Source organism: Pantherophis guttatus, chromosome 4 (assembly GCF_059756535.1).
Source record: "Pantherophis guttatus breed Tessera chromosome 4, ASM5975653v1, whole genome shotgun sequence".
NCBI lineage: Eukaryota > Metazoa > Chordata > Lepidosauria > Squamata > Colubridae > Pantherophis > Pantherophis guttatus.
In genome coordinates this window covers 33,261,130-33,286,526 of record NC_142066.1, presented here as the reverse complement: position 1 = coordinate 33,286,526, position 25,397 = coordinate 33,261,130, and the positions used below count along the sequence as shown (strand labels likewise).

At 41.2% G+C, this 25,397-nt stretch overlaps 1 protein-coding gene across 2 annotated transcripts; it reads right to left on the bottom strand.

Annotated features, from left to right (window-relative positions):
* Window positions 1-1,574: 1,574 nt before the first annotated feature.
* LOC117669183 (serine protease 27-like) lies at window positions 1,575-23,693 on the bottom strand. Of its 2 annotated transcripts, XM_034423433.3 has the most exons (7): window positions 23,486-23,692; window positions 17,621-17,647; window positions 8,948-8,974; window positions 7,347-7,509; window positions 6,445-6,716; window positions 4,034-4,203; window positions 1,575-3,178 (listed from the first exon to the last, which is right to left on the bottom strand). In XM_034423433.3, the coding sequence occupies exons 1-7, from the start codon at window positions 23,538-23,540 to the stop codon at window positions 2,894-2,896; spliced, it is 999 nt and encodes a 332-aa protein (XP_034279324.2). In that variant the 5' UTR covers window positions 23,541-23,692; the 3' UTR covers window positions 1,575-2,893. The 2 variants fall into 2 exon arrangements, with proteins under 2 accessions (XP_034279324.2, XP_034279325.2); XM_034423434.3 differs by lacking the exon at window positions 8,948-8,974 and having other exon boundaries at window positions 23,486-23,693.
* Window positions 23,694-25,397: the final 1,704 nt, after the last annotated feature.

Genomic DNA, 25,397 nt, shown 5'->3' with positions numbered 1-25,397 from the left:
GCCGCACTATCCCAGGCGGCCACCAGGTCATCAGCCAAGTCGTAAGCTAGAGTTTCAGGAAATGGCCCAAGTTCCATCTGGAACCTATCAGGATCCATCAGGCGCCTGGGGCGGAACCACCTGGTCGGCTCCGCCTCCCTGCGACGGGGTGCGGCGGTCAGAAAGTCAAGTTGAAGGAGCGAGTGGTCAGACCATGACAAGGGTTCAGTATCTATATCCCCTATATCAAGGCCACTCAACCACTGACCAGAGACAAAAACTAAGTCCAGAGTATGTCCCCCCATGTGAGTAGGTCCGTGAATTACTTGGGTCAGGTCCATGGCCGTCATGGAAGCCATGAACTCCCGAGCTACCTCAGAAGTTTCACTAATGGATGGCAAGTTGAAATCCCCCATGACCAGAAGTCTGGGGGTATCAGCCGCCACCTCGGCTATAACATTGAGGAGTTCGGGCAGGGTCGTCGCCACGTGGCAGGGAGCCAGGTACGTGATCAACAGACCCGTCTGCACCCCACGACCCCACTTCACGAAAAGGGACTCACATCCGGCTATCTGAGGCACAGTGGTCTCCCTCGGATCAAGACTCTCTCTTATAATGACCGCCACCACCCCCCGCCCCTGCCCTGAGCTCTCGGCTGATGAAATGCATGGAAGCCTGATGGGCACATCTCCACGAGGGGAACCCCCCCCCCATGGCCCAACCAGGTCTCCGAATTGATTTTATTATCATTCCAGACATTTTTAGAAACAAAACAATGCTTTCAGTTGTAACCCTCTTCTTTCATAGGGTGTGTCTGCATAACATACTAAATCCAAACATCTAGTGAACAAATGTCTCTTTAGCCAAAACCTGAAGATTAATGCTATCATTTCATCCCCAAATCATATTCTGGATTTGAAAATGCTGAAGTTTGAATCCTACAAATACATTTAGCTACATTGTTTGGCTTGAATCTACTTACAGTCCAAATACAGTTTACAGTTGTAAACTTAAACTTTGATTTAAAAACCTGCATATGATGGGGGGAATAAAATCTCAGCACACTTTCATTTGTTTATCAGATGTTGGGATTTAACCAGAGGTGGATTTCAGCAGGTTCTGACCAGTTCCGGAGAACCGGTAGCGGAAATTTTGAATAGTTCAGAAAACTGATAGTAAAAATTCTGAGTGGCCCCATCCCCATCTATTCTCTGCCTCCCAAGTCCCAGTTGATCAGGAAGAAATGGGGATTTTGCAGAAACCTTTCTCTGGAATGGGGTGGGAATGGAGATTTTACAATATTCTTCCCCTGCCACGCCCACCAAGCCATGCCACACCCATTAAGCCACACCCACAGAACCGGTAGTAAAAAAAATTTGAAACCCACCACTGGATTTAGCATGTCTTGTTTACTCAAAAACCTGCTTTGGAAGCATTCTCACCTCCAGCTTTTTTGAGGAAAATACATTGTTGATCTGAAAAAACAACCAGGATATTACTTGGAATTAGAACTACCAGGAAGTCCCAAGTTTGTTGGGTAAAGTGGGAAGTTGAAAAGAAAATCCAGAAGGAAACAGCTAACCATTTCCATAACTCTGCCAAGAAAATTGCAATTAGGTAATTTGTAATTACCTAATTACAAATTATTTATTTTCTTCACAAAGAAATTGAAAACATGACTATACCATAAGTGTACCAGAAACCTGGCAAAATCTCTGTTCATCTGCACTTTGTCCTTAAAAGCATATTTTCTCATCAAAAGCATATTTTCTTTCCCATAAAACCCAACCTAGTGATAAGAATACATACCTGAAATACTTAGCTGGATGTGTTGATAAAAAGTCCAATAAGATTTGGTTCTGTGGGTTTTTTGTAGTATTTTCTCCAGTTATTATTTAAATTATTCCTAACAATTCTTCCAATCCCAGACATAGATTTTAAAAAGTATTCTTGGCCCAGTCTTCTTTCCAATTGATACACACCACATATTTTCCAATATTTCTAATACTCCCAGAGACATGTCAATATGTTATCAACAAAAAGCCACTATGGATCTATTTCATTTTTTCTTCTTCGTCTTAATGTATTATTTGGCAGCGAGGCATGTGTGAAGATTACCAAAAGCATTTCTCTGTCTGCATTTTCAAGTGGTATGATCTACCTATCATTCTACAACTTCAAGATCATACAATTTCATTCAACTGAATGGATAGATCAAGTCTAAGGCTAAGTCCGAGGTAGACACTGTGGCAAAATGAGTTTCCTCAGATGATAAACTCTAGTCTGCTAATGGAACAAGATTTCATTTAGCTCTTTTACTACATCACTTCCCTCACCATTTCAAATTCAGAACAAGAACTGTTGGGTTAGATCAGTGCCAGCCAAATGCTATCCAGAAGCCTTTATGAAAGTACAATATGACTTGAATAGGGTGGCTCTTCCATATTTCCTTTTCCTGTTATCTTTGGAAAGAAGCTCTTGATAAAAAGTAGCCCTTTGGTATGTGAGATGGTAAGTCTCACTATGTGACATGAATAGCACCTTTGAGAAACAAACGTAAGAGCTCTTGTTCTCCTTCAGAGAGTTAGATGAACAGAACAAAATGAAGAAATCTGACTCTCTCACCAGTATAATATTTCTTCACATTTCTAATGCCCTAAAAATCCATAATAGGCTATTGTTGAACTTGATGAAAGATTAAAAAATATATAAGCTTCACATTTCACAATCCATTCATTTGGGAGAAATGGACTTCTAATGCCACATCAAGAATAGAAGCTGATTTAAACTTCCATAAATGTCTTTTTTAGTGGATAATGCTGCTGTTCCAAGGAAATTTTGGTTAAGATTTATTTTTCCATAAAAAAATCAACTTGGTAAATAAAAGCATAGAATGTCTGATTCCCAATCTGTCTCAGAAAATGATGATAAAGCAGGAAATCAGAAGCTGGAGAATGAAATTGAAACTTTTGAGGACTTGGCTTGAGGCAGGTTGAGATGAAGCAACTCGGTAATAAGTGACATTCACAAGACCAAATTGCACATCAGGGTAGTGATTCTGAATCCAGTCTTGATAAAAACTAACACGGGTGTAAACTCCTGGGCGGTTGGAGACACCACACAGATCACCCCAGCTCACAATGCCTGCAACAAACCAGGAACCATCCTCTTGGCAGACTAATGGACCTCCGGAGTCACCCTGATTGGGAAAAGTAAGCAATAAGAGTCTATGTTATCCCTCTGTCCATAACAGATTACTTGTTTCCTTTTGTGCATAGCCTGGACCAGCATGAAAACATTATAATACTACAATTTTACCAACACAATCCACCATTTTCTGATGGATTCTCTGCAGTAGTGGGTTTCAAATCCCAGCGCTACCGGTTCGCTATTGGGAGCGTGTGGATGTGCACACTCACTTCTGCTCATGCACAGAAGGTTGTGCGCATGCACAGAGCTTTTTGATGACATCTGGGTGGGTTGGCAGAGGCTCCCACCGCTGCCGCTACCAGTTCGCCCGAAAACTGATTCTCTGCCAGGAGAAACTCATAAAGAGAATATTAAGAAACCTTTGCAATATTGCCTACAAGGATTTGAAAACTGCCCTCTCCTCAGCTCTAGAAAAACCATAGTGATACACCTATTAGCAATCAAGGGAAAAGACCTAAAATATGCTGAACTAATATTCCTATTAGAAAACACAATCAGAAAATTCTTGTTGTACTCTTAAATAAATTTGCTAAAAGGCCAGTTCAGATACTTCCTGGAATAGCCATGTGTCTCATAACATCACAGAGCCACACGGCTGTTCCAAGAAGTACAGGAAAGAAGCAGAAATCTCTGTTGAAAATGCCATAGTGCTACGAGAAAAAGAAAGAAAAAGCCAAAATCTTCAATCACCTCAGAAGTAGGTGCATCCCTCTCTGTTCAAAAAGGATTTTATATCATGACAAATAAGGTTAGGCACTTTAGTTCACTCTTAGCCTCTTTTTATTCTTGAGTGTTCTTTGAAAATGCCATTCCTATGACTATGTCCATCAACATCCTCTCTTACCAGACAAGCATCCTTTTTTCCCTCTGCATAGCCAGCACAGAACATGTCATCCTGGATCTCTCTGACGGAAGAATTGGTATTCGTACCAATGTGAAAGAGGGCATCACAGGTCATGGTGTCTATCAATGGCAACTGGACCTGCTGCAATGTTTTAAGACCTCCCAGATTGGCTTGAAGAAAAAAAATACATCATTATTGTTAAGATTATTACTATTATTTTTCTCTGCTCAGTCACATGCAATTCTCAGAGACAGCCTGGACAAGTCGCTTCAGCTTTCTTGCCAAGATTTGCCCGAAATGATTTGCCATTGCCTCCTTTCTAGGGCTGTGACTGGCACAAGATCACCCAGCTGGCTTTATGCCTAAGGCAGGACTAGAATGCACAGTCTCCCAGTTTCTTAATTGATTGCTCTGATGGTTATTATTACAATTAAATATATCCTGCTTGCAGTATAACCAGCTTCACAAAGAGGTTCACATACAAATAAAAATAAAATAAATATCCATTCCATTTGAAAGGTCGGTGGCAATGGCTCTGTGTGGACATAGGCTACAATATAGCTGAGTGAGTTTCTTAGTGAAAGGCATATTTCCCATAGGATAACAATAGCAGTAGCACTTAGACATATATACACTTCACAGTGCTTTATGACCCCCTCTAAGTGGTTTACAGAGTCAGCATATGGCCGACAGCAATCTGGGTCCTCATTTTATCGATCTCGGAAGGATGGAAGGCTGAGTCAATTTTGAGCTGGTGAGAATCAAACTGCTGGCAGTCAGCAGAATTAGCCTGTAATACTGCATTCTAACCACTGCACTACCACAGCTCTTATAGAATAGCAAGTAATCAAAAATAAGTATGAGAAATTGAGCAGTTTACAATAAGTGATATACTGCCAAGAAAGGATGTTCTTTTCATTTCAAAGAATGGCCACACTTCTTTTTACTGTCCCTAAACCAGGTCTTGACTAACACTTCACCAAACTGCCATCTTTCAGAGCAAAAGCATCTACAAGATCCACCACCTTCATCAAAATGACAAAAGCCATGTTGCTCATCATGATGAAAGTTCTACCCCTTTTATTTACATAGATGACATCAAGACACATCCTACCAATGTTACTCTTGTCATTTGCCCTCTTGCAGCAATTGTTCTAAATTCTTGCCATAATTTCACTTTTTTCATACGGAAGGGGAACAGGATCCCACTTGGTCTTTGAACATCAAGGGCACCACCCAGGTTCAGAGCCACAAAAACAAAACAAAAATCCTCACTCAATTTTATGTAATGTATCTGCATTCTGGCTAGGGGATTCTGAGAATTGAAATCTACCACCTTAAAGTTGCCAAGATTGAGAAATTCTAGATTAGACTAAGAAACTTCTATTGCTGCTATGAAAGGGACATGGACATGCCCATCTATTTTTTATTTTAGTTCATTGCTTAATATAGAGAAAAAAGAAGATACCCTAATCAAAACAAGCATAAATGAGAAAATAAAATTAAGAGCAAAAATATGCAATATATCATAACGTATCTAAAAAGTTCCATTTTTAAATGTGATATCTTAATGTTGAAATATTGGTGAGTTTTTCCATTACATCAATAAAGAACTAGTTCATAAGCAGGATAATAACCACGTATCACCAATCCAAGGATATAAATCCAAGGTAATACAGTCTGTTATCCCAGGCTTTTTTAATCCATACGTCTCCATACAGCGATAAATTCCAAATATGTGAATCATAGTACATAATACTTTTTTGAAATCTATTAATAAAATCATGAATATTAAGTCAATATAGAATCATTCCAAATTTCTTGCAAATAACTTAATATCCCTCGTAACAGTGCAGTACTCTTTAAGTGCCCACAAAAAATGTAAATTTAGTTTTCCCGCTGTCAGTTGAGTCATCCAGCCTACGTAATGAATTTGACAATTAACTCTATTTAAATATTGTTGAAAGCAGCCAATGATCATAAACAACAATGTTGAATTAATTTCATCTTAAGATCATAGGAAACATATTTAATATTCATTAAGTTCCTTAACCACTGATAGCAAAATGGGATGTCCCAACTCTATTCCAAATTTCTTGCAAATAACTAATATCCCTCTTAACAGTATAATATCTTTAATAGCCCACAAAAAATGTAAATTTAATTTGGTCTTATTTAACCACCAATATTTCTGAATTGTTCTTTGAAATGCTGAGTGGTCTTCGTACAAAGGAAATACAAACACTATCAAATTTTAGAAAGACTGTTAGCTAGTTTCCTAAATACCATACAATGTAACCATTTTGTTCACATTTCCTTTCTTGGTTCATCACATTGGAGTCTAAGAGGTCTCTGTGCTAAAGAAGAACCACTCTCACTTCTTCATGTCTTCATCCCACAACTTTCCTCACCTCCATATGCAGGTGATCCCCACCCTGTTACCCAGCAAAGGGTGCCCTTTGGAAACTGGATTTTGGCATCTGGGAGACAGGCTGGAAGGATGCCTTGGGTGAAACGGACAGGTTTCTCTAGCTGAGCCAGAGCTATGTCTCCACTGGATCCATCTCCGGTATAGTTCTCATGCACAGCCACTTGAGACAGTCTCCGCCACACAGCATTTGGGTCTGGATTCAACAGCTGGTAGTTTCCCAAGTTGGCTTGGTAATCAGAGAGTACTGAATTCCTGTTGGGAACCACAAATAAGAATTAATCCCTTCAAGAAAATTCTGCAGCACTTGTCTTCAATTATCCATTTCAGTTACCTGGTTCAACATTTGAGGGTGGAGAGTTTCCACTTGAGAAATACAGCCATTCCACCCATATACAAAAGTATGAAGGCTATTGCTTAATGCATTGTAAGCCACCCTGAGTCTCCGGAAAAGGGCGGCATATAAACCGAACCAATAAATAAATAAATAAATTTTCCATTCCTCCTGGTTATCCAGGGTTTCCCAGTCATTTTTCCAATAAAAGAGAATATATGTAGCTCAGGGTTGAATTGTGGAATCCTTGATGCTCTGAGCTTGGTTGTTTGCTTGTTTTGCTGTACTTCAGACTTTCCTAATCGGGCTCCCTTTTAGATATGTTGGCCTACAATTTTCAGATCTCCCAGGAATTGGATCCAACACTTCTTGGGGCCTCACACTAGAGCAGGATGGCATACATAATAAACAGACCTCACAGAACCAACAGCTTTTTTCATAACATACAAGCATAATATGCTGCTTTTATATACTTCCAGTAAATGGCTGCTTAGGCAGCTAGAGCTGAAGTCTGTGCAATTCCACAACTGATCCTTCTCACACTTACTCACTTAAGGAAGCAATGGGCTGCTGTCAGTAACCATTTAGAGCTAATGAGGGTCGCTCCACAGACATGCTTCCATTGGTATTGGAGGCTGACTTGCCATGGCCAAGCATTCAGAGAAGCATCTTCTCCCCCCACAATACGGTTCTGATTCACCACCTGTCCACATACTGGGAAAACACAAATGTGTGTAAGAGAGAGAGAAAAAACATAAAGTTGTAGAAAATGGAAGATGACCTCACAATTATAGGGTTTTCTGGATTGTAAATTATCAGAATAAGGAATAAAGGCCAAGAGATAACAAACATCAAACAATAAAGGAAGAAAGGACAACTTTACTGCAGCTAGGGGTAGGTGCCACTTATTTACAATTTGAAGGGATTTGATGATGATGATGATGATGATGATGATGATGATGATGATGATGATACCATAGGAAGTCCTCAATTTACAACCATAATTGAGTCCAGAATTATTATTGTAAGTCATTGAGGTTATAAATCAAGGTATCATGACACTGGTTCTGATTTTTCAGCATTTTTGTGACAGTTATTAACCGAACACTCATTAAATAAACACCTTGGTTATTAAGTGAATACCGTGGTTGTTAAGCGAATCTATTTTACAAAATGGATGTTTTTTGCCAGAAATCAGAAGAAAACACCAGAAGCTGTCATAATTGTATGGTTTTTTTTAAATTATTTTTTCTTGATTCTCTTTTTCTTACTTTATTTTGCTCTTTTTGGGTTGAAAAATTCTAATAAAAAGCATTTTTAAAAATTTAAATTGGTAGTGTTAATTTATTCTACTTTGTCAAGTTTGACTTCTAATGAATCCCCATTTCCCTACCAGCTTCCCCATCTGATCTGCCAGAAAGCATCCATTCCATATCACAGTCAGGGTATGGGTCCCTAATTTCATTTAGGGGTCCCCACATGACAAAATATACAAGTAAAATAATTAATTTTCCATGCTGTGACTCTGAGTCATCCTCCCCTCAAGTTGTTTGGAGCCTTATCTATTTATTCCTAAGAAGGCTGCCAGACTGAGGAGATTCCTATATTATAGGCAGAACATAATAAAGTAGTTAGCTTGAACTCTGCACATGTAGGTCTCATTGTTCCCACCTGACAGTTCCTGACAACAAAGAAGTGTTTGATTTTTTTTAGCCCTAATCCCCCTATGATGTAATCTCATTATTAGCCTCTCCCTCTCTCAGCTTTAGAAGCTGCAAAATGTTAAAGATTAACACATCACTACATGGCTGGAAAAAACACCATCTTGGAAACAAAAGGATGAAGAAGATACGGCAGATATTTGTTCTTTTGTCTGGCAGAAAAGAGCATAAGTCTTTGCTAACACGAAACTGCAGTTTGTACTTGCCAAAACCAGGACAGTGTGCAGAAGGGAAGCAAGCACAGATGTAAAACCTGAGAGGGCCAATTCAGGAAAGGTTTTATGTTAAATTATTTTCAGTGAAGTCATTTTTACAATTCCTTCCTCATTGAGCTACTAAATCTTCCCTGTCTTTGATAGTGTTCAGTTGTAGGAAACTCATATACAATTGAGGAAGTCCCTCCCCTTATTACCTGTTTAAGGGCCACTTACCTGTTTGAATACCATTTTTGTCATCTCCTAGAAAGAAATGAGGAAGCAAAACAAACTGGAATGTAATTCAATGATTAAGTAAATCTGAAATTAAAATGAACAAAAACAACCCCAGATAAACAGCCTGCTTTTTAAGGCTGTGGCTTTGATTGTAGAGCTTATGTAACCAATTACAAATCTGCCAAATGCTTCAATTTGATTATTTGTTTGTTAATCACAGGAGTGTCCATCAGAGAAATCAAAAAAGATGGGATAGTGACTACAGCCACATAACTACAGCTCTGTTTTTTTTTTTACATGGGCTGCACGTATGACATATGTAAAAAAATAATAGAGTCATGCAATAAAATCACGCAGCCATTGCTGCCACTCAAATATTTTAACCCTTCTGTGAGTGCCCTCAGTTAATCAGTTTGTAAGTAAGATGCCAAATTAAATGGGAGTGGCTAAACACAGAATTCATAAATTTGTGTGGATGTGATGTAGTTTCCAAATTTCTCAAATCTCTGCATTAAAATTGAGTAGCAAGGGACAACTTTTTAAATTCTGAGCCGTATACCAAAGTAGGAGCATTTGAACTTCATTTAAAATAGCACATCTACTTTGCTATTTGAAAATTCTAAATGGAAGACAGCCACAAAAAAAAAAAAAAATCTATACTATCTGTTGACACAATGACACTGTGTCACACTATGCCCTGGACCATCACAAATTCCATATCACTAATATATATTCCACATCACTAATACACAGGGGGGGCAAGGTTGTATTTTCACATTCCAGTCCCAATAATGCTGTATATATTTATTTTATTTATTTATAATTTAATTTCTATACCGCCCTTCTCCCGAAGGACTCAGGGCGGTGTACAGCCAATTAAAAACACAAGGTACAAACAGCGGTTTTAAAATAGTTAAAAGTATTAAACAATTTTGGCCCGAATTTAAAACCCAAAATTTAAAACACGCAATTTAAAATCATTTACATAGATAGCCCTGCCTGGTGGAACAGCAGGGTCTTAAACACACAGCGAAACACACGGAGGTCGGAGATCTTGCGTATTTCCGGGGGCAGTTCATTCCACAGGGCAGGAGCTCCCACAGAGAAGGCCCTTCCCCTGGGTGTCACCAGCCGACATAACTTGGCCGATGGCACCCTGAGGAGTCCCTCTCTGTGGGAGCGAATTGGATGGTGGGAGGCTGTTGGTGGCAGAAGTTGGTCTCAAAGGTACCCAGGTCCTATGCCATGGAGCGCTTTAAAGGTGGTAACCAACATCTTGAATCGCACCCGGAAGACCATGGGAGTCAGTGCAGCTCGCACAGGAGAGGTGTCACGTGGGTGCAACGAGTCGCGCCCATAACCACCCACTCAGCCTCATTCTGGACCAGTTGGAGCTTCCAAGTGCTCTTCAAAGGGAGCCTCATGTAGAGAGCATTACAGTAGTCCAGCCTGGAGGTGACAAGGGCGTGAGTGACCGTGCATAAGGCATCCCAGCCCAAAAAGGGCCGCAACTGGTGGATCAGGTGAACCTGATAAAAAGCCCCCATGGCCACGGCCATCATATGTTCTTCTAAAGATAGCCGTGCATCCAGGAGGACACCCAGATTGCAAGCCCTCTCTGTGGGAGGTAAAGATTCACTCCCAATAGTCAGCGATGGCACCAGCTGACTATATCGGGATGCCGGAAGCCACAGCCACTTGGTCTTGGAAGGGTTGAGACTGAGCCTATTTCTCCCCATCCAGACCCGCACAGCCTCCAGGCAGCGGGACATGACATCAAGGGCATCTGGGGTGGAGATGTACAGCTGAGTGTCATCAGCATACTGATGGACTCTCACCCCAAAACCATGGATGATCTCACCCACCGGCTTCACATAAATGTTGAACAGAAGGGGCAAGAGGACTGACCCTTGCAGCACCCCCCACGCAAGGCACCTCGAGGTCGACCTCTGCCCGCCTGCCAACACAAACTGCGAATGGTCAGAGAGGAAGGAGGAGAACCACCGTAGCACAGTGCCTCCTATTCCTAACCCCCTCAACCGCTGCAGCATGATATCATGGTCAATGGTATTAAAAGCTGAGAGATCTAATAGGACTAAGACAGAGGAGCAACTCCTGTCATGAGCCCTCCAGAGATCATCCACCAATGCGACCAATGCCATTTCCGTGCTGTACCCCTGCCTAAAGTCCAACTGGTACTGATCCAGATAGATAGCTTCATACAGGTACTGGGGAAGCTGTTGTGCCACCACACTCTCAACAACCTTCGCCACAAAGTGAAGGTTGGAGATTGGACGGTAGTTAGCTAATATAACTGGGTCCAGGGATGGCTTCTTGAGGAGGGGTCTCACCATCGCCTCTTTCAAGGTGGCAGGAAAGGCACCCTCACTCAAAGAAGCATTTATAATCCCCTGGAGCCAGCCTCGTGTAACCTCCCGGGAGGCCAGTACCAACCAGGAGGGACACGGGTCCAATAAACATGTGGCAGCACTAATCCTACCCAGAATCCTGTCCACGTTCTCGGGAACCACAGGATCAAACTCTTCCCAGATAATATTCTCAAGACCTACCCCCGTCTCCTCTCCTGGATTCACCCAATCGGAGTCCAAGCCTTCCTGAATCTGAGTGACTTTATCATGCAGGAATTGCACAAAATCCTCAGCTCGACCCTGCAAGGGATCTTCTCGCACTCCCTCCCAAAGAAGGGAGTGGGTCACCCTAAACAGAACAGATGCGATAACAGCGAAAAAATAATTAAATTTTGCCGCTTTTATCACCACTAGGTAGGTCTTGATATAAGATCTCACCAGTGTTCGGTCAGAATCGGATTAACTAGTCCTCCAGATGCTCTCTAGGCGTCTTTTCCGATGCTTCATCTCTCTCAGCTCCTCAGAAAACCAAGGTGCCAATTGAGATCGGCATCGGATCAGAGGCCGCAAAGGCACGACGCGGTCCAAAGCTCCGGTGGCCGCACTATCCCAGGCAGCCACCAGCTCTTCAGTCGAGTCGTGTGCCAGTCTCAGGAAACGGCCCAAGCTCCATCAGGAATCTTTCAGGGTCCATCAGGTGCCTGGGACGGAACCACCTGGTCGATTCCGTCTCCCTGCGGTGGGGGGAAGCAGCTGGAAAGTCCAAGTGAAGGAGCGAATGATCTGTCCATGACAAGGGTTTAATGTCTAAGTCCCCTCTACCAAGATCATTCAACCACTGACCAGAGACGAAAATCAAGTCCAGAGTGTGTCCCCCTCTGTGAGTGGGGCCTTGAACTAACTGGGCCAGGTCCATGGCTGCCATGGAAGCCATGAACTCCTGAGCCACCTCTAACGCCTCGCCGGTGGATGGCAGGTTGAAATCCCCCATGACAATAAGTCTGGGGGTGTTAACTGCCACCCCGGCAATGACATCGAGTAGCTCGGGCAGGGTCGCCGCTGCATTACAGGGAGCCAGGTACGCAGTCAGCAAATGCATCTGCACTCCACAACCCCACTTCACAAAAAGGGACTCACATCCACCTATCTGAGGAACAGTGGTCTCCCTCGAAGACTTTCCCTAATAATTGCCGCCACACCCCCACCCCTCCCCTGAGCCCTTGGCTGATGAAATACACGGAAACCTAGTGGGCACATTTCAACAAGGGGAACTACCCCCTCCTGGCCCAACCAGGTCTCCATAATTCCAGCCAGGTCCGCACCCCATTCCACTATAAGATCACAAATGCGGGGGGCTTTATTAACTACCAACCTGGCATTACACAACATCAGCCGAGGACCTGGGGCCAGAGACTCTGTGCAACCCAGGACACGAGTCGCACATTGGGGGCCAGAGTGCGCAATCGCTCGTAAACAGTGCGTGCACACCCCGAAACATGATATGGCCCCCTGCACCCGTCATATCTGCCCCTCCCACTTATTGTTTCAATTACACTGCCCTTCCTATCGCTCCCTGGATCCCCGATCAGATTACCATCCTCATCCCTTCCGCTGTGCCCATCCAACTCACCACCCCATATAGTGACTATATGGACCCCCCCCCAGGTCCATCACTACAGCCCCAACCCCCCCTCCCGGATTCCCTTAAAAGCTTCCCTATTACCCTTATTAAAAAATCCCTCAACCCCCTTTTTTCACATGCCACCTCTCTGGGTTCCAAAACCTGTCATTGAGGTAGGCCCTCGATAATGTAGAGGGCCACGTCTGCGAAAGAGGGGAATCTCTCAGTGCAAGAAGATCCGATGTGGTATACATCTCAAGTTGCAACAATGGAGATGAAGAGCATAGTCAGGGGTCCATTTGATAATCCAAAAGTCAGATGTAACACGCTGCTGTAGTTCAGTGAGGCTCCACTGGTACCTCCACTGTCCTCTCACGACAGTAGGATGGGTCTTAACAATTTCAACCAAATGGGGAGCGACACCCAGCCTGCCCTCTCACAGCGGGAGGCCCTCAATCGGCCATAGATTGAAAACGCTCCCCCAGTGGTGAAATCGCGGTAAAACAAAAGACCCCCTCAGAAGTTGCCTCACTGGCTGTCCCATGGCCAGAGAGAAGTGTCTTATCAATCAGTCAATCCGGGGGCTAAAGTTGGAACAATCCTTGGAGCAATCCCTGCACTCAATGGTCATACCAGTGCGATGGTCCCGATAAAAAGGGGAGGGGGGAGGAAGGGGAGGGGGGAGGAAGGGGAGGGGGGAGAAACCCCTTCAGTCCAGGGCAGATAGTAAAGCACATTTCTCAGTTTAGACAGGCCTGGAAGGGGGGGAAAGGGCTGGTATCCGTGCAATGGGGGCAAAAACCCCTCCATCGCCCCACTAGCCCTATCTTCCCCAGTTCTTCCAGGGTAACATACAAATTACTGAACCCCGGCCTTCTTTAAGAGTCCATGGAAGGCCTCCAGAACTTCTACAGCCTCCAGGTCTGCTACAGCCATCAGAGTGAAGATCTTTCCTGAAGGGGTCTTTCACCGCCAAATCCAGAGACAGGCCATTTGTACCCCTTTCGGCAGCGCTCCAGCAGTCCCCTTTATGCCAGTGATAGCATCAGATAGCAGTGTCCAGAACTTCAATGGTGTGCACCGTGGCCCCATTTAATGTCAGGGCCGACTTCGCCACCCCCGCTGATACCGTCTCCGCCATCCCTGGCTCCAGGGTAATGCTAGCAAGCGGCTACCGAGTGGGGCAGGTGGACTTACAACAGGTCGCTTTCCATTCACCACTAATGCTGCCACTGCCGCCGTCTTCGCCACCAATAAATCACCATTCTCCTGCCCCAGCCGCATCACAGCGGGGCGGCTACAATCCTCCATTTGCCGACTCCAGGTGCACCCCGGGGGGCGAGAGAGGTCTCAAAACACTCGCCCAGAACTCATCCTGCCAGGCAGGGGGTCGCTGATAATTGAGCGCCCCTTTGGTACCCCCTAAAACTTAAAGTCACCCCCATCAAACCGCAGCACTTTAGGGAGAGGCCACCATCTTGTGCATGCTCAGAGGTTTATAAAGTAGGTAATGGGAACAATATGCAAATAAAAGGGAAGGCTCAAAACTGAATTTTAGGGGTATTTGGAGGGCAGGGGTTGAAATATGTTAAGAAGTAAAATGTCCTACAGGGGCTTAAAGTATCCATATAGCATCCATATTAGATAGATAGATAGATAATTTTATTTCTATACTGCCCCTCTCCTGAAGGACTCGGGGCGGTGCACAGCCAAGTAAAAAACACAATACAAATCCTAATTAAATTTAAAAATTATTAAAATTATTACATTTATAGCCAAGATTCGTTAAAAACTCAAAAATTTAAAACTCCGAATTTAAAACTCCTTTACAAAAATAGCCCTGCCTGTCGGAAGAGCAGGGTCTTGAGGGCACAGCGAAAAACTTGGAGGTCAGAGATTGTGCGTATTTCCGGAGGCAATTCGTTCCAAAGGGCAGGAGCTCTCACAGAGAAGGCTCTTCCCCTGGGTATCGCCAGCCGAAATAGTTTGGCCGACGGCACCCTGAGGAGTCCCTCTCTGTGGGAGCGAACTGGTCGGTGGGAAGCTATCAGTGGCAGAAGGCGGTCTCATAAATACCCAGGCCCTGAGCCATGGAGCGCTTTAAAGGTGGTAACCAACACCTTGAATCGCACCCAGAAGACCACTGGGAGCCAGTGCAGCTCGCGCAGGAGAGGTGTTACATGAACGCAATGGGTGGCACCCATAATCACCCACGCGGCTACATTCTGGGCCAGTTGGAGCCTCTGAGTGCTCTTCAAGGGGAGCCCCATGTACGGAGCATTACAGTAGTCCAGCCGAGAGGTCTTCCATGTTTTTAAAGAAAAGATTAGATTTCCATTGAGACTATAAGAGCAAAAATAATGGATTATTTGTAGATGACCCTACACAAAAGGTGCCAGATTTTAACCTTCCTTGCCAGCATTGGTCAACTGAACAGGATCCATACCCAACATGGTGTCTGCCAGGACTCATTGTTTAAGTGGGGTCTTCTCTCTACCCCTCAGTGTGACTGTGGTGCTCCTCGAAAAAATATCCATCACATTGTGTCCGAATGTCCATCAAGAGCTTACACCAGCCCAATGTCTGATTTTTTCAACATAGACCACCCTGTCCTTGAATGGCTGGGTGGACTGGACATTAACATTTGAACCAGTATAAGTCCATGTATTTGCCATACGCTAAATAAAAATAAAATAAAATTGATTATTTAGTCTCTACGCCCACCTATCCAAAACAGGTTGAGTAGATTGCCTTGATGGTATCACTGGCTCCATTCCTTGCAATTCTTTGGGACCAAAAAACTGTCGCTTCTTTTATGTGCCTTCAAGTCAGTATCTGTTACAAAAAGTTTCTCACTTCTACCCTGCAGTAGCAGTAGTAAATAGTAGTATTAGAAGTAGCAAAGAAATATTAGAAAACTTGCTGGACTTGCTTCAGGTTTTATCAGTTTGGCATCTAGAAGCTCCGAATCAGGCCAACAGGCTTTGCTTCCTAACAAAATATGTTTATGGCATGCTAAGACCAAGTTTTACAAAATTAAAAGTAGTGGGTCAAAAGGCAATCACGCTGTATGGGGTTTTTTTTCCTAATTCCAGTAAAAAAAAAAAATAGAAGCATTTCTCTTTTTTGCCACTTTTGGTGACAGGGCAGGCAAGAAGTATATTTTATTTCATTTTTATTTAACTTTATTTAATTACTTTATATAGCTACATACTGCCTCTTCCTGAATGGTCCTATAATAAAGATCTCTAATATTAAAGATATACATATAGAAACAGCAACAAAAGAGTTCGAACCCAGATTTAAGCTTTAACCCATTTTCTAAACAGTATTAAGGAAAGGACTTCCATCTAAGGGTCTGAGAAGGTGTCATGGTGACCAAGCTATAGTTTCAACCAGTTTGTTAAGTATTAAATGTTATTTCAAAAGCAACGTAGTATGTTATAAGATTTTACCACCAAATTTCAGTAGCAGTATTTAGGGGCCTTATGGGGGGGCCAAAAGGGGATTGAGGGCCACCCATAGATCCACCAGTTGTTGGCTGCCCATCCCTGATATTAGTGACTACCATAATGGTGGTCAGAAAATATAAATGAGCTCCTTCCCTCATTTGCTTTCAGAATGCCAAAAAATCTATATTTCTGTGCTTTCAAAGCTCTGTGTTTAGCTATGTCTTTTCCTATTTCATGGCATTCTCACTTCACACCTACTTTGTTCCTTTATTGTCTAATTATTAGCAAAAGCTGGTTTAGATTTAAGTTTCAGAATTGTAGATATGAGAAAGAGTGGAAGGTGATCTTGATGGGAATATGCGGGACCTTTACCTAGGCAAAGGGGGCTGAAAGACTTTTTTAAAACCCAGGGGGAAAAGATAATATTAGAAAGTAGCTCATGCAAACACCTTTGTGATTCACTGGAATATAAAAAGGGGAAACACTGCAAAATCAGAGTTGCAAGATTATGTTATTATAACCAATCTCAAAAAAAAAAAAAAAAAGGTCCTGTATTCCTGTGGAATAGATTTCTTGGCATAGTCTTTATGCCAAGAAATAGTGAAATAGACCTTTAGTGGGGCCGATATGTATTGGACAACACCCTTAGATAAAGTACAAAGTAGAATAGGTAAAATTTTCCTTGACTCAGATCACACGCCCATGTCATTTTCCTGGCAATGGTACAAAGTAAACTAATTTTCTTTTTCTAGAATGCATTTTGCCTTTTTTTCCTGTCCATCCTACAGCTCTATATTTTGTGATGGTTCTCCAAACCAAGTTCAAAGAAGGTCAGGACCTGCTTTGCTTTTTTAAGATGAGCTAACTGCTGTCTCTGAGCTTGGATTGTAGATTATAAAAATAATACACAAAGAACCAAACAAACTAATAGCTTACAATTATCTCTCCATGATCTCTTTCAACATTTTTAATGGTTTCTCTGAAATCATCTACCATGACCCCAGAAGCTAATAGGCTTCATAACAAAGGCTTAGCTATGCCAATAGTTATCTCTAAAATATTTTGGCACTGATTAGATCAATTTGATCTCCCCAAAACTTTTAATTATAGCAACAGAAGCATGCCTATCACAGAGAAAACATGTTATTTTCATTGCAGTTACAATTTAAAAAGTACATGTTTGCTGCAAAATGAACACTTAAGCAGCTATTTAGGTTAAGCCGATACTCACTGTTTTGAATTTCATTTTTCAGAGCACCTGTACAAAGAAGGAAAAGAAAAACATCTGTAAAGTTGGAGAACTGGACAGTTAGGTAAAAGAACCAGGAAGAAAATCTAAACTGTTATAAAAAATAATGTGCCAATACTGTACAAAGTAACTTTTAGATGACAACAGTTAACACCCATCTGCCTGAGAACTGACGTCAAATAAAGGAAGGGGGGGGAAATCACACATTTAGCTTGTTATCATTGATGCTGAATGGGTTTTGCTGAATGGGTATCCTGAAAACTAAAAACAAAACAACAACCCAAAATGAGTTGGCAACTTTAGAAGTTGGAATATTTGCAATATTCACTACCACTGGCTAGAAAAATATATGTTATATATAGTTCAGAGTGGTTTCATACATTTATGAAGAGAAAGATTTATACAAACTGAAGAGAAACCAGAGTTGGCTTTTCTTTCCAGAAGAATTTTTTTTTCTAGAAAAAAAGACAGAATTAGTGACAGGAAAGAGATTTAATGAGACCAGTGTCACAGGCTCTTCTCCCAGAAAAAAGGATAGCACTGAAAGAGGGTACGTATGACCAGTCTTCATTCCAGGTATTTCAGCATCCTTGATTATAGTCCAGATGTTCAACAACCAGCTCATAATTACAATGGTCATAGCATCCCACAATCATGTGATTACTATTTGTAACCTTCCCATCTTCTGGCAAGCGAGGTCAATGGGGAAACCAGGAGGAAGTCAGAAATGATGACCATGTGACATCACGCTTAATGACATTATGGCAGTCACTTAGGGCAGCAGTCAAAAATTCCAAAATGTCCTTCATTAAGTGATGTTGTCATGTCATGTTGCATTTTACAACCGCATCTCTTAGTGATGGCATTCTGGTCCCAGATGCCATTATTAATCAAAGATTACTTGTATACCCAGAAATGTCCTGGGAGGTAGGAGGATTCCTGGTCCTAATTGCCAAGCCCTATATTATCTATTGACAGCTCCATCAAATTTTGTTTCTGTTCTGTTTGATCATCAGGAAGAGAGGCGGGGGAACCCTAATTGTTCTCCCTAATGTATTGTGAGATTGGAATAGAGAAGGGTGGATGCACAGAACAGCCATTTTAGCTATTCTTTTACAATTAACGTGTAACAGGGACAACGGTAATCTGAACCAAGTATATGACACCTTATTCCTGAATACAGATGTAGTGCTTTTCTGGAAAGAGCAGTGGTGGCGCAGTGGTTAGAATGCAGTATTGCAAGCTAACTCTGCATTCCACTGCCAGGAGTTCAATCCTGACCGGCTCAAGCTTGGCTCAGCCTTCCATCCTTCCAAAATCAGTAAAATGAGAACCCAGATTGTTGGGGGCAACATGCTGACTCTGTAAATCATAAACCGCTTAGAGAGGGATGTAAAGTCTATGAAGTATATAAAATTAACTGCTTATTGCTATTGTCCCAAAGTAGCCCGGCTGACAGCCATAGACATGGAAGTGGGGCATAGGGTGAAGCAGGAAGAGAAATATTAAAAACTGAGCTTTGTCCTCAGTTTGTAATGAAAGGGAACAGCAGCGTTGGCAGCAGCGTTGGCTATGGTAGACACACCCTGAAGCACAGTAGCTGGTGAAGTAAAAAAATAGTGCTGCCTGTTCAACCAAACAAAACAGCTTTATTTGCAGAAGTAATGGAAAACCTGCAATTGCACACATTCTTAACCAAACCAGTAACATGCAGTTAAGAATAACAGAATAACAGAATTGGAAAGAACCTTGGAGGTCTTCTAGTCCAACCACCTGCTCAAGCAGGAGATCCTATACCAGTGATGGCGAACCTTTTCGGCACCGAGTGCCCAAACAGGAACGTGTGCATGCTGGAGCCCTAGAAACTCAAAGACCAGCGGGCCAATGTGCATGCGTGCACCAGAAACCAGAAGACCAGCTGGCAACAACATGCGTGCCCACAGAGAAGGTTCTGCATGCTACTTCTGGCATATGTGCCATAGGTTCGCCATCACGGTTCTATACCATTCCAGATAAGTGGCTGTCAAATCTCTTCTTAAAAGCCTCCAGTGTTGGTTGCCCCCGGTTTGGATCAGTTCTATAGAACTGGTAGTAAAACCAGAGGGAGGCTCCGCCCACTAACCCTGACATTATCAGAAGCAATCTGCAACAGTAATTCTGTTGCGAACCGGTAGTAAAGGTAAATAGAACCCACCCCTGTGGAGCACACACAACTTCTGAAGGCAAGCCGTTCCACTGGTTAATTGTTCTTACTGTTAGGAAACGTCTTTGACAGATCCTGGTTCTCCTTCCTGGTTTAGATCAACACAGCACAGAACTACCATTTTTAAGAGTCCCTTTTTTCATGCAGATCTCATCCTCTCTTGAAAGAGAATTAAACTCATATATCTAACAAGTGTGAATAATATCTGGCAAATGAAAGCAGGTGTGGAGTCTTTCCTGGAACCAAAGGCAAAATGAAGGTACCACCAACCAGAATGTGGGAGGAATCCTTGAAATAGCAAAAGTGACCAATTGGAGCTGAGCAGAACCCAGCCTTGATTGTATCCTCAACCAGGCTGTCAATCAAGCATACTAAATGTTTCAGAAGAAGAAAGTGCTACTGAGAGGAAGGGATATACTGTACATACTGCAGGCATATATGGCCGTATCCTGAATGGATCCTGAGTCCAGCAGCAGCAACTTTCTGAAGGACTAGACCTGCTGTTAGAATGATGGCACCAGAAACAAAGCTGCCACGTTAAACTCTTTTCTTTCTCCTGATCTTCCTCAGTTGTCCCATTTGGCTCAAGGACACCGAGACATAAATTCTTTCACCATTGGGTACCTTATCTGGGAGATTTGTCTTGGGGCCCAGAAAGTTCCACTTCTTTTAATCTTTGGTTTGTCCATAAAAGGCTAGAATGAAGGAGAGAGATTGAACAGCAGCTTATCCGTTAACAAGGAATGGTTCACGAATCCTTTGAAGAAGGATTGTGGAATTGTTTGTTGTTTTTCTCTGCAGACATTCCCCTGCTCTTTATTAATTCTGTTCGCATTTGTAGAGTTCTGAAAAACCTGTCTGTGCTGTTGATGGAATATTTCCCTTGTAAATATACAATTAATCCTTTTAGATTGCCTGTTCTTCTTCCTTAGCCTTTCCAACTTACATTTCTAGCCTGGAACATTTCTATACTATCTATAATTCTTTTGAATAGCAAAATCTTTCTCCTTCCAAATCAATAAGATTCTTTTTCTACAAATAGCTCTTCATCTGAAATTGAATAGGCTTGAGCACTTTTTAAATACACTGAACACAAAGCATGCATTGAGCTGGCAGCTGCTAAATCAGCATTTCAGAACCAGCCTTGCTGGTATGTATGAAATGGATAGCATCTTGCTTACTTCAAAAACATGTACCCACTTGTTCACATGTGCATTGAAATCAAGATATGCTTATCTACATGCAGATATGAACACACACAATTTTGATCTGGATTTATGTCTGGTAAATATGAACATGTGTGGAATTTGAACTTCTTGCTTCTGCTTTCACTTTTATTTATAATATGCATTCCTTTCTCCGTCACCCCAAAGATTTTATTCAGAAACTCCAGAAAGGTTTTTTTGTCATTTCAACAACAACAAAAAAAACCCCTAGCAAACAAGATGCTCTCAAGCAGAAACACCCAAATATAAGAACAAATGAAAATTAGAATTAACTGAATTCAATTCTATAAATTAATCATAACATCAGTCCTATAGATTTCAATGCAATTATTAACATAACTCTGTACAGGGATGTGTAGAAGTAAACCTCATTCGTATCTGTGACATTAGTTTTGTTAAGATTAGTGGTGAACTACATCTTAATCTCAACCCAAGGCATTTTTTTCAGAGATAAATAAATGTTTTCCTTAATAAATTATGATATCTGAAAAATTTGCAATTGGAGGATAACAATGTGCACTTCTATGTCTTATATTTCAAAAAATTGTTAACTAAGGTACAGTATTAGAGAAAAAGCTAAGGCACAATCATTTTCGCTAATATGCTACCTTTCTATGGGTCATGTGTTTAACTTGACATGTTAGCACATTCAGTCATGGGAACTCTCACATCCACAAGTTAATTACTTTGCGTACAATTTGTGATACCCCTGATTTATTCTAAATTGTATACAACATCCATGGCTGATAGACTTTGCAAGAATGAGGAGAGCTGTTGCTTTTTTCTTGGTAGCTAAAGCAGAGAAGTAAGAGCAAATAAAAGAATGCAACATATTTTAAAAAGCAATTAATCAGAGTAAATGGTCAGGATCCAATAAACTCTCCATGTACCTTTTTTTGCAAAAAGTGGATATGCCTCAGTTCAAATGTGAAAGAATTAAAAAACACCCTTAATCTGCACTAATCACAGATACTCATTGATTTTTTATTGTCGAAGGCCAGGATATTCAACTCTATTACAGCTGAGGATCTCATAAAAGTCATGGGATCATTTGGCTTAACTGAGAAACGAAAGGTCAACATGAAACCCTGTTGAAATGGAAGGTAGCCTCACCTTTTTGGATTAGAGGATTTCAAAGAGTTTTAATACCAAAAAAAAGACAATTATTACATACACATGCTCATAAACCTAGACGTCTTTGTCCGCAAGAGCAAAATAAGTTTTCCAATGAAATGTACAGGGTGAAAGAGAAACAAAGGAGCTGGCTGTTCCCATTTTAAAACAACTTGATTCCAGTATGCAAGGCAAGTCAACCATTGAAAGGACAACTGGCAACCATTGCAAGGCATGCTGTGCCAGGCTATTTGCAGAGATAAAAATTCTCAATCAAGAGCTTAGGGATTGGAACCCAAGAATGTCGCCATCATCAGTTTCCCTCCTTGATCTTACCTTTTTCAATATGCATGCATAAATATACCTAATTCCAGATGAAAGAAACCCATGCTGCTCTGAAACTTTGGTTACAGACCCTGGTGGAACCAGCTTTGCAAAGAGACACCTCCATTGCCTACTTTTGTTTCTTTTCTTTTCTTTTTTTCAAAATATTTTTATTCAATATTTTTAACCTTTAAAATAACAATTACACTATTACAGCTTCCCGTTAGCGGAATTTTTTCTTAATTTCAATTTATCCACAGACCTGTTGTTTTATACATATACATTCTTATTTCATAGTTACTTATTTTTATACTATATACAATATTTACATGTCTACTACACTCTAAAATATACAGAGACAGTGTATTGTGAGATGTGGAACAGGTGGTATAACTGGCTTGAAAAGAAGTCTAAAATTAATGTATAGTGAATATACAGAAAAGATAAGAAATGCCTACTTTTGTTTCAATCCCATGCCAAATAAAAATGCAAATGGATAAGAATTTAAGAGACTGTTATGTCCTTAAAAATATTCATAATAAAAAAAAATAGTCCTTAAAAGATAAAAGAAAGGACACAGATATCCCTTCTTTGTCTTTCAACTGCTAGACCACATTTCTGAGCTGGTTGGCGACCATTCTAACAATATATGTGCAAATGCAAAGTGTTCCTAAAGAAATACTGCCTGATGTGGAAGAGATGGTCTGATCACTAGCTCTTACTCCATCTTCTTAGTCCTAAGAATAAAATTCAAGTATTGGAATTGCACTGTTGTAGTCCGAGTCCCTGAGAAGGCCTATTCTGAGATATCCACTGTAAATCAGCAACCTCCTTGTTTAATTCAGAGAAACAGGATCTTATACACACATACTGAGAGTTTATGCACCATAGAAAAATTCTTTGTATGTTCAATCATTCTTGGCCAATAAAGAATATTCCCATACACAAACACACCAAGTAAGTAAGGGCCAACTTACTTACCCTGTGTTAGAGAAAGTATGACAAAGCAACAGAAAATAGAGGCAGTTCTTCTCATACTGAAGCAGGGCCTCTGCTTCAAATCCAAGGAAGAAAGTGGTTTCCAGCCTGTAATACTCCAGCTTTGCTTCAGTGAAAATCTAGGAGCGTGCAAAATAAATTTTTAACAAGGCAGCCACTTCCTGGCAGCTTCCTGGAAGAATGTGATCCAACAGGTCTGCCCACCTGATCTGTTCTCTGCCGTCCCCTCCAATAACCACACCTTGCTGCCTTCTGTCCCTTGCTAACCTGGTCAGTCTTGGGCGTCACACTCATCTAAGATTGAGCAAGAATTGTGTACCATTTTTCAGAACAAGATGCTGTTTCCAAGGAGGCAAGAAAAAATAAATTAATGCTAATCTGGATGCAGAAATATGATGCCTGCGTTACCAACCTTCCCCTATCATGTGCTCTCAGATGCCTGATAAGAAAAGGCATAGAATGGCGTAAAGAATGCTTGCAGTGCCATTCATTGTGGAATCAGTGGAAAACTTTGTATAACTACCACAAACAAGGAATAAGCTTGTTTTATATTTGTCTAGTTCATAATGGGAAATTTACTTTTCTTCAACAACACTACTGGTATAGAGCAGATTTCAGCAGTTATTTCAGTTTCCTTTCTCAATTTAACAGTTTATTTTTTTCAAGAATTACCCAAGGAGGCATTTGCTGTATTTTTTTTTATGTCCACATTTTTTTCTACCCAGATTCAAAAACCACTAATGTGTCACATTCTAAGGTAATTAGAATAGCTGCATTTAAATCATCAAGTTTGACTACCACTGCAGAAAGCAAAAGAATGCTAGGATATAGAGCAAAGGAATTTCTCAAAAAAAAAATACAAATAACAAAAAGAAACCCAATGAAAGAATGATATGGTAAATTAATTGAAGAAAAGTCGTTGCCCCTTCCTACAAACTCTGTCCCCTTGTTCAGAATTCTTAATCTGGTATTCTCTAGAGAAGGGCTGTCAAACCTGTGGCCCACAGGCTGGATGCGTCACATGCTGGCCGTGCCCCCACCCAGTTTAGCAAAGAGGAGGAAAGTCCCGATACATCATGTGACAACGCCGTGATGATGCAAGTTTGACACCCCTGCTCTAGAGGCACTGGAAACTCACAGCATTCACAGTTGTGCTCCAGTACTTTTGGAGGTACCAAGCTGGATAAGGGTGCCCTAATTTCCATATGCCTTTCAATGAGAGGTAGGATTCCCAAGCACTGTGAGCTGTGTCCTTCTATCATAAAGCATAAATAAATCAACAAACAAAAATGGCAATGTGCTCTGTCAGTTATAGCACTGGAATATTCAAATTTTAAACATTTAAAATTAAAGAACCCTCTCAAACATCATGAGATTTCATTCTTATATGAAATCCTTGATGGAAAGATTACTAAAATCTTATGTAACTTGGTAACTTTATGAGATTTCTCATGGTTTTGAAATAATAATAATAATAATAATAATAATAATAATAATAATAATAATAATACGATACCTTAACAGTTCCTAGGTCCTTGGTTAGGACTCGAGCTGCTGAGCTATTAACCAGCCTCAAAGGCTGTGAATCTCACTAAAGATTAAATAATAATAATAATAATAATAATAATAATAATAATAATAATGGTTGTACAATTAGTCTAATGTTTAATTGTATTTCGCATATTTGTTCACCTGTTGAGTCTTTCCCAAGAACCTGGGATAGGCAGATGTTCTTGTTTGAATAATTGTTAGTAGTATAAGTATTTTCATTTCTGGTGTACAGGAACCATCTTCAAAGCAGACTCCAGAGCCAATGCATTGAAGTGTTTTTGTGTAAATGACGTGATTAGACTTGGACTGAATAGAAGCTAGGAGCTGCCAGCAGATTAAAGGA